This window comes from Oncorhynchus gorbuscha, unplaced genomic scaffold (assembly GCF_021184085.1).
Source record: "Oncorhynchus gorbuscha isolate QuinsamMale2020 ecotype Even-year unplaced genomic scaffold, OgorEven_v1.0 Un_scaffold_5202, whole genome shotgun sequence".
In the NCBI taxonomy this organism is placed as follows: Eukaryota; Metazoa; Chordata; class Actinopteri; order Salmoniformes; family Salmonidae; genus Oncorhynchus; species Oncorhynchus gorbuscha.
The window spans coordinates 1-10,000 of NW_025749059.1; the positions used below are offsets into that span (position 1 = coordinate 1).

At 49.7% G+C, this 10,000-nt stretch overlaps 1 protein-coding gene across 1 annotated transcript in view; it reads left to right on the top strand.

Annotated features, from left to right (window-relative positions):
* Window positions 1–3,358: 3,358 nt before the first annotated feature.
* LOC124028988 (feline leukemia virus subgroup C receptor-related protein 2-like) overlaps window positions 3,359–10,000 on the top strand; it is a 23,394-nt gene continuing 16,752 nt past the window's right edge. Inside the window, exons 1-3 of the mRNA XM_046340868.1 lie at window positions 3,359–3,440; window positions 4,745–4,812; window positions 8,107–8,210. Coding sequence (XP_046196824.1) covers window positions 3,359–3,440; window positions 4,745–4,812; window positions 8,107–8,210 — 254 coding nt within the window. The remainder of the gene's footprint in view (window positions 3,441–4,744; window positions 4,813–8,106; window positions 8,211–10,000) is intronic.

The following is a 10,000-nucleotide window of genomic DNA, read 5'->3' on the forward strand; positions in this document are numbered from 1 at the left end:
CTCTCTCACCCCCTCTCCCTCTCTCCACCCCCCTCCTCTCTCCACCCCCTCCCTCTCTCCACCCCCTCCCTCTCTCCACCCCCTCCCTCTCTCCACCCCTCCTCTCTCCACCTCCCTCTCTCCACCCCCTCCCTCTCTCCACCCCCCTCCACCTCCCTCCTCCTCTCTCTCCACCCTCCCTCTCCTCTCCCACCCCTCCCTCTCTCCACCCCCTCCCTCTCTCCACCCCCTCCCTCTCTCCCACCCCCCCTCCTCTCTCCACCCCCTCCTCTCTCCACCCCCTCCCTCTCTCCACCCCCTCCCTCTCTCCATCCCCCTCCCCCTCTCCACCCCCTCTCCACCCCCTCTCCACCCCCTCTCCACCCCTCTCCACCCCCCTCTCCACCCCCTCTCCACCCCCCTCTCCACCCCCCTCCCTCTCTCCACCTCCCTCCCTCTCTCCACCCCCTCCCCCTCTCCACCCCCTCCCTCTCTCCACCCCCTCCCTCTCTCCACCCTCCTCCCTCTCTCCACCCCCCTCCCTCTCTCCACCCCCTCCCTCTCTCCACCCCCTCCCTCTCTCCACCCCCCTCCCTCTCTCCACCCCCTCCTCTCTCTCCATCCCCCTCTCCCTCTCTCCATCCCCCTCCCCCTCTCCATCCCCTCCCTCTCTCCACCCCCTCCCTCTCTCCACCCCTCCTCCTCTCTCCACCCCCCCTCCTCTCTCCACCCCCTCCCTCTCTCCACCCCCCTCCCTCCTCTCTCACCCCCCCCTCTCCATCCCCCTCTCTCTCCACCCTCCCTCTCTCCACCCCTCTCCCTCTCTCCACCCCTCCCTCTCTCCACCCCCTCCCCCTCTCCATCCCCCCTCTGGTGTATCATCATTCTGGCCCGGGTTTCCCCCCACTAGGAAGGCCGTTCTAGTGGTAATTTCCCGAATTGTGAACTTGCCTCCAAGTTTCCGATTTTAGTATCCGACACACCATATTTCTCCCCCTGCATCACAGGTACACCATTAATGTATTATCCTATGGGAAAGGACTCTGCGCTGGCTAGGACGCTATTGGCTGTCCCCGAACAGACGCTATTGGCTGTCCCGAACAGACGCTATTGGCTGTCCCCGAACGGACGCTATTGGCTGTCCCCCGAACGGACGCTATTGGCTGTCCCCGAACGGACGCTATTGGCTGTCCCCGAACGGAGGAAGTGTTATACTCTCATGTTCCTTTCATTATTTTGATCTAATCACGGTCTCATGAATTTAACATAGGCTAAATGTATTTTGGTCTGTAGTAGTGCACTATATAGGGAATAGGGCTCTGGTCTAAAGTAGTGCACTATATAGGGAATAGGGCTCTGGTCTAAAGTAGTGCACTATATAGGGAATAGGGCTCTGGTCTAAAGTAGTAGCACTATATAGGAATAGGGCTCTGGTCTATAGTAGCTACTATATAGGAATAGGGCTCTGGTCTATAGTAGTACTACTATATAGAGAATAGGGCTCTGGTCTATAGTAGTACCACTATATAGGAATAGGGCTCTGGTCTGTAGTAGTACTATATAGGAATAGGGCTCTGGTCTATAGTAGTACCACTATATAGGGAATAGGGCTCTGGTCTATAGTAGTGTACTATATAGGGGAATCAGCTTGGTTCTGTCTGGTCTACCTCTCTAGTAGTGTTACTATGGATAATGGTGGAATAGTACTGCTAAGGCCATGGTGGTTGAGGCTGTCTCCTCTACCTAACCTCTCTAACATGGGATAGGCTGTCGTTACTGTGTGTGTGTGAGGGATACACTGTGTGTGTACTAAGACATTTAACTAACTGTGTGTGTGAGGCTGTCTCTCTCTCTACACTGTGTGTGTGAGGCTGTCTCTCTCTCTACACTGTGTGTGTGAGGCTGTCTCTCTCTACACTGTGTGTGTGAGGCTGTCTCGCTCTCTACACTGTGTGTGTGAGGCTGTCTCGTCTCTCTCTACACTGTGTGTGAGGCTGTCTCGCCTCTACACTGTGTGTGTGAGGCTCTCTGCACTGTGTGTGTGGGGCTGTCTCGCTCTACACTGTGTGTGTGAGGCTGTGCTCTCTACACTGTGTGTGTGAGGCGTCTCGCTCTCTACACTGTGTGTGTGAGGCTCTACACTGTGTGTGTGAGGCTGTGTCGCTCTCTACACTGTGTGTGTGAGGCTGTGTCGCTCTCTACACTGTGTGTGTGAGGCTGTGTCTCTCTCTCTCTACACTGTGTGTGTGAGGCTGTGTCTCTCTCTCTCTACACTCTGTGTGTGTGAGGCTGTGTCTCTCTCTCTCTACACTGTGTGTGTGAGGCTGTGTCTCTCTCTCTCTACACTCTGTGTGTGTGTGAGGCTGTCTCTGTCTCTCTGTCTCTCTGTACACACACTGCTGCGCTTGTAAATGTGAATAAAATAGCCTAATAGTTTATCAAAAAAATGTTGGTAAACGTTCTGATCTCAATCAATTAATAAAATGTATTTATAAAGCCCTTCTTACATCAGCTGATGTCACAAAGTGCTGTACAGAAAACCCAGCCTAAAACCCCAAACAGCAAAGCAATTCAGGTGTAGAAGCATCTGTTGCGTTAGCCTCATTGCGTACATTTTTTTTTTGGGGGGGGGGGATGTTAGTGCTTGTATTAATGTGGGATCTATCACATCCCACAACTGTCCCTGACTATGCATGAAATATTTATTTCTCGCACAGAATAGGTCAACTTTTGTACTATGGGGGATAGTAGATTGACATAGGCTAGTGTTTTTGCTGTTCGTTAGTCCTACTAGTCATCTTGTTGGCTGACGAAAAGTATATGTGGACAGTTCATCCAATATCTTCAATATGCGCCTCGGAATTGGATAAGGATGTGTCCCCGATGTGTTTGTCTTCACTTGTAGCCTGTGAGAAAGACCCGTGATGCAGAGCCGTGGGGAGGTGCTTCGGGGCAGGCAGTACTTAGAGAGAAGGCCTGCAAAGGCATGCATTATGGCCACACAAAGAGGGATGTGAGGCAGTAGCAAGAAGCTTCTCAGATGGTATATTTTTTTATTAAGTATATAGGAGGACCTATTTAATTAACATCCAACCCATTCTGGTATCTCCTGGCTTCCACACACAGCCTACAAGCCACTGATGCAGACCTTTGGAACAACTACATTTAAAAAAAAAAGTCTAATAAAACCATGTTTAATAAAATGCCTTCACAATAAATCCATTGAGGTCTAAAGAGACATGATATGAAGAAAATGTAATCCATTTCAGTTGTCCTGATCTGGCCGTATGCCTGGAGGGCTAGAGGCGGTATGCCTGGAGGGCTAGAGGCGGTATGCCTGGAGGGCTAGAGGCGGTATGCCTGGAGGGCTAGAGGCGGTATGCCTGGAGGGCTAGAGGCGGTATGCCTGGAGGGCTGTATGCCTGGAGGGCAGAGGCGGTATGCCTGGAGGGCTAGAGGCGGTATGCCTGGAGGGCTAGAGGCGGTATGCCTGGAGGGCTAGAGGCGGTATGCCTGGAGGGCTAGAGGCGGTATGCCTGGAGGGCTAGAGGCGGTATGCCTGGAGGCTACACTAGTTCATTTAACAGACAAGATTAGCTTAGAATTCAGCGGCGTGATTTTATATTATCTTATAGTATGAAGAATACAATCGAACAAAGCTGAATAAAATAGGATATTTTCTCCAAACGATTTGAGGGAGTGTTGCACATGCAGCTATTCTGTGTTGAGAGGTTAACAAAGACAGGTCGAGTTAGGCTCTACACCCCTTGTGAAGCGAATTAATGCGCTTCATTTTAAGAAGTTATTTGACCACTTTTAGTTGTGATACAAACCTTATCAAAACATAGAGGCCGATGCGCTAGGCAACATGAGAGGTGTGTGACTATGATTATTAAAAAAATCACAAAAAAAAGGCATTGTTTCTTGACTTGTGCTGGGCATCATTCACAAGGGATAGGCTAATATTGTCACCCATCAGACTATTCTTGGTTTAATCTGGTCTTTTTCAATATACTAAATAATGTGTGACATTAGTTTTGGATTTAGACTGGACCATTTTCATGCACCTGTCTGAAACAGGGACAGGGGGAAAAAGAAGTGTCATCTCTGCACTTAAATAGGGAATGGAGGACACTTTTCCCCTGGTTCATGTTCATGCCAGCCAGGTAGACTATACTCCTGTTGTAAAGAGAAGCAACCTGCTTAATATTAAGAAAGTTGAGAAATACATAATAGTAGGCCTAGCCTATAGAACGCTGATGGGATCCTCCTCTTTTTAATAGAGGCCATCACTCTGTTTTCTCACGCAATTGCATAGCCGATAGAAATGTTGTGAGCTCATGGGCTCTCATGAAGTGTTTGATTAGATTTTCCATTACATTAGCATTGATGTCAGAGTGATTAGAGGGACAATATAGTGATGAGTACCAGGCATTTAGCAAGTTTAGTAGGCTACTAATGAGTTTAGTAGGCTACTGACCATCAGCAGCATCAGAGCTTGGAGAAGCCTAATTACCGTGACTAAACGGTCACGTGGAATTTGACAGCAGTCATGACTGGTGACCGCTGGCTTGGTGGTAATACGATCACCGTACCAACCCTAACCACTACTCTCTCTCTCCTGACTCACTGACCCCCTTTGCCTCTGTTAATACTGTATCAACCACGGACCGGGCGACCTACCTCTAACATCAACCCCTATTGGCTGCTCTCAGTGTGTTTCGAGTCCCTATTGGCTGTATCTCACTGTGTGTCTCGCCCACAGGACTGAACGTGGGCTGTTTCTATGCTGTTGGCACACTACTGAACCGCATGATCATCGAGCATTACCCTGTAAGTTCTACACTACCCTGGAAGTTCTACAGTCCTACACTACCCTGTACACTACCCTGTAAGTCCTACACTACCCTGTACACTACCCTGTAAGTTCTACACTACCCTGTACGTTCAACACTACCCTCTACACTACCCTGTACGTTCTACACTACCCTGTACGTTCTACACTACCCTGGAAGTTCTACAGTCCTACACTACCCTCTACACTACCCTGTACGTTCTACACTACCCTGTACGTTCTACACTACCCTGTACGTTCTACACTACCCTGGAAGTTCTACAGTCCTACACTACCCTCTACACTACCCTGTAAGTTCTACACTACCCTGTACACTACCCTGGAAGTTCTACAGTCCTACACTACAGTCCTACACTACCCTGTAAGTTCTACACTAGTGTAAGTTCTACACTAGTGTAAGTTCTACACTAGTGTAAGTTCTACACTAGTGTAAGTTCTACACTAGTGTAAGTTCTACACTAGTGTAAGTTCTACACTACCCTGTAAGTTCTGCCCCTCTTTCCTGTGGACCACAGGAGGCTGCTGAAGGGAGGACGGCTCACAACACTGTCTGAGAATGGAGCAAATGGAATGACATGAAACACCTTGAAACATCATCTTTGTATTTGTTACGAATCCACGAGCCCATCCTCCCCAGTTAAGGTGCCACCAGCCTCCTGTGGTGTGTGTGTGTGTGTGTGTGTGTGTGTGTGTGTGTATATACAATTAAGTTCTGACCCTGTTGGCTCTACAGCGCAGTATGGGGACACTGGTATTAAGTTCTGACCCTGTTGGCTCTACAGTGCAGTATGGGGACACTGGTATTAAGTTCTGACCCTGTTTGGCTCTACAGTGCAGTATGGGGACACTGGTACTACGTTCTGACCCTGTTGGCTCTACAGTGCAGTATGGGGACATTGGTACTAAGTTCTGACCCTGTTGGCTCTACAGTGCAGTATGGGGACACTGGTACTAAGTTCTGACCCTGTTGGCTCTACAGTGCAGTATGGGGACACTGGTACTATTCATTGAAAACACTGGAACTACAGTTGGAGCATGTCTCATTTAGATCACAGTAGACACATTGTTGTCCTTCCCTCTTCTGCAGTAGCCTATAGCGTGTCCTGATCGCTCTGCTCTTTAATGCAGCCTGTGGGCACTGAAACACTACAGTCAAAGACACCATTGAAATACTGGAACAAGAATAATTTCAATAACAATAGAGGCGTTATGCCAAGTCGCCTACAGTAATATGGTGAACGATAAGGAGAGACGACAAAGTTATTTTGACAAGTCTCGATACCTACCCTCTAAGTCCCGATCTGTTCCCTGTATGTGGGGATATACAGACCCACATTGAAGCAGGAGCTACAGCAGGAACATTTACAGTAGACGCCACTCCAGACGCTATTGTCCTTCCCTCGTTACCGTAACCCTGGAAGTCCTGATCCTCTTCCTGTGGCCACTGGAACATGACTGTATTATTAGGTTAACGAAGGAGACATTATTCTACAAGTATAGTAAAAGCTTAAAAGACATTACTGTAAGTCATTTGAACCAAGACTCTTACCCAACACATCCCCGTTGTTCACCCCTTACCCAACACAGCCCCGTTGTTCACCCCTTACCCCCCTTGCCTTTGTCACTAGGTGGCAGTACGTGGGGAGAGAGGGTTGTCACGACCCTCACCTGGTTGTCTAGGTCACTGATTATTAAGGAACTCTCCTCACCTGGTTGTCTAGGTCACTGATTATTAAGGAACTCTCCTCACCTGGTTGTCTAGGTCACTGATTATTAAGGAACTCCCCTCACCTGGTTGTCTAGGTCACTGATTATTAAGGAACTCCCCTCACCTGGTTGTCTAGGTCACTGATTATTAAGGTACTCCCCTCACCTGGTTGTCTAGGTCACTGATTGTTAAGGAACTCCCCTCACCTGGTTGTCTAGGTCCCTGATTGTTAAGGAACTCTCCTCACCTGGTTGTCTAGGTCACTGATTATTAAGGAACTCCCCTCACCTGGTTGTCTAGGTCACTGATTATTAAGGAACTCCCCTCACCTGGTTGTCTAGGTCACTGATTGTTAAGGAACTCCCCTCACCTGGTTGTCTAGGTCCCTGATTGTTAAGGAACTCCCCTCACCTGGTTGTCTAGGTCCCTGATTATTAAGGAACTCCCCTCACCTGGTTGTCTAGGTCACTGATTGTTAAGGAACTCCCCTCACCTGGTTGTCTAGGTCACTGATTGTTAAGGAACTCCCCTGACCTGGTTGTCTAGGTCACTGATTGTTAAGGAACTCCCCTCACCTGGTTGTCTAGGTCACTGATTGTTAAGGAACTCCCCTCACCTGGTTGTCTAGGTCACTGATTGTTAAGGAACTCCCCTCACCTGGTTGTCTAGGTCACTGATTGTTAAGGAACTCCCCTGACCTGGTTGTCTAGGTCACTGATTGTTAAGGAACTCTCCTCACCTGGTTGTCTAGGTCACTGATTGTTAAGGAACTCCCCTCACCTGGTTGTCTAGGTCACTGATTGTTAAGGAACTCCCCTCACCTGGTTGTCTAGGTCACTGATTGTTAAGGAACTCCCCTCACCTGGTTGTCTAGGTCACTGTTTATTAAGGAACTCCCCTCACCTGGTTGTCTAGGTCACTGATTGTTAAGGAACTCCCCTCACCTGGTTGTCTAGGTCACTGATTGTTAAGGAACTCCCCTCACCTGGTTGTCTAGGTCACTGATTATTAAGGAACTCCCCTCACCTGGTTGTCTAGGTCACTGATTATTAAGGAACTCCCCTCACCTGGTTGTCCAGGTCGTAATTTAAAGGAAAAACCAAAAACCTGCAAACACTCGGCCCTCTGTGGAGTTTGACCCACCCGCTGTATGGCGTCACATTTATCTCATTCCTTTGTTCAACACTGAAGACAGCTCAGAGAAACCTTTCCAGTATAGTCACCAGTTGGTTAGTGCAGGGATTCCCAATATTTATCACTCAGGCCCCCCTTCCAAACCGTTTACACCCCTCTAGTTGGCGGAGAGAAAAAGTTAGCATGTTTTTACATTTCATTCAATAATATACATTTTGCAATGGGTTGCAGATCATTTGCAGAGGGGAGTGGGGGGACCTTACCAACCCCTTGCATCCCACAATTTGGGAAGCACTGGGTTAAAGTAACCCTGAGACATGGGATGCATCAGAATGGCACAGAATTGGGTCCTACGTTTGACCAGAGCTTCTCACACACACTAACCTGTCTGTCTGTCGCTGTGTCTGTCTCCTACCCCCATCCCCCGCAGGGTGAAGAGTTGAATGCAGGGAGGATAGGTCTCACCATCGTTATCGCTGGCATGGTGGGATCACTGATCTGTGGCATCTGGTTGGACAGAACCAAAACATACAAGTAAGTCGAGTCTAGGTTGTTTAAACGTGCATCTCTCATGGGTCACTACTAGGGTTGCAGAATTCTGGGAACTTTCAATAAATTCCCTGTTTTTCCAGAAATCCTGGTTGGAGAATTCCTGCTTATTTCGGGAAATCTCCAACCGAGTATAACTTGAAAGTTCCTGGAATTTTGCAACCCTAGTCACTATAGTACACTTTACATCATTCAGGGACACAAGGGGGACAGGGGACACAAGGGGGACAGGGGACACAAGGGGGACAGGGGACACAAGGGGGACAGGGGACACAAGGGGGACAGGGGACACAAGGGGGACAGGGGACACAAGGGGGTCCAGGGGTCAGGGTGTCTGGGGATGCAGGGAAGTGGGATAAGATACAATATGTTTCCTTGTCTAATTTCAAAACACTGTCTGGAACCAACCCAGTGGGCAAAGCTGGTTTCATTGCTTTTGAACGCTGGGAAGGAAACTCACCGAGCAACTCTCACCAATGGACTTGTGTGACGCTATTGTCTTGAGTTCTGGACTGTCTGTGTTTTATCCTTTCATGTTGTTGTCCAGCTGTGTGAGACTTCCTTTGACTTGACTATGCAGGATGTTGATTAGTGTTGGTTCTTGTTCTCTGCTGGCCTTGGGTCTTGTTCTCTGCTGGCCTTGGGTCTTGTTCTCTGCTGTTTCATGTTCCAGCTAGCTGAGAGTTGTTTAGGGTTTATCAGTGTTTCATGTATGTTGGGTCTTGTTTGTTTAATGTTTCGGCTAGCTGAGAGTTGTTTAGGGTTTATTAGTGTGTGACTGTTCCTCCATCTCTGCTGCCCTGCTGTGTGATGTTTGCTGTTCAGCTGGACTCTGGGCCCTGCTGTGTGATGTTTACTGTTCAGTTAGACTGGGCCCTGCTGTTGCTGTTCAGCTAGACTCGGGGCCCTGCTGTGTGATGTTGCTGTTCAGCCCGACTCGGGGCCCTGCTGTGTGATGTTTGCTGTTCAGCTAGCCTCGGGGCCCTGCTGTGTGATGTTGCTGTTCAGCTAGACTCGGGGCCCTGCTGTGTAATGTTGCTGTTCAGCTAGACTCGGGGCCCTGCTGTGTGATGTTTACTGTTCAGCTAGACTCGGGGCCCTGCTGTGTGATGTTTACTGTTCAGCTAGACTCGGGGCCCTGCTGTGTGATGTTTACTGTTCAGCTAGACTCTGGGCCCTGCTGTTGCTGTTCAGCTAGACTCGGGGCCCTGCTGTTGCTGTTCAGCTAGACTCGGGGCCCTGCTGTTGCTGTTCAGCTAGACTCGGGGCCCTGCTGTTGCTGTTCAGCTAGACTCGGGGCCCTGCTGTTGCTGTTCAGCTAGACTCGGGGGCCCTGCTGTTGCTGTTCAGCTAGACTCGGGGCCCTGCTGTTGCTGTTCAGCTAGACTCGGGGCCCTGCTGTTGCTGTTCAGCTAGACTCGGGGCCCTGCTGTTGCTGTTCAGCTAGACTCGGGGCCCTGCTGTTGCTGTTCAGCTAGACTCGGGGCCCTGCTGTTGCTGTTCAGCTAGACTCGGGGCCCTGCTGTTGCTGTTCAGCTAGACTCGGGGCCCTGCTGTTGCTGTTCAGCTAGGCTCGGGGCCCTGCTGTTGCTGTTCAGCTAGGCTCGGGGCCCTGCTGTTGCTGTTCAGCTAGACTCGGGGCCCTGCTGTTGCTGTTCAGCTAGACTCGGGGCCCTGCTGTTGCTGTTCAGCTAGACTCGGGCCCTGCTGTTGCTGTTCAGCTAGACTCGGGGCCCTGCTGTTGCTGTTCAGCTAGACTCGGGGCCCTGCTGTTG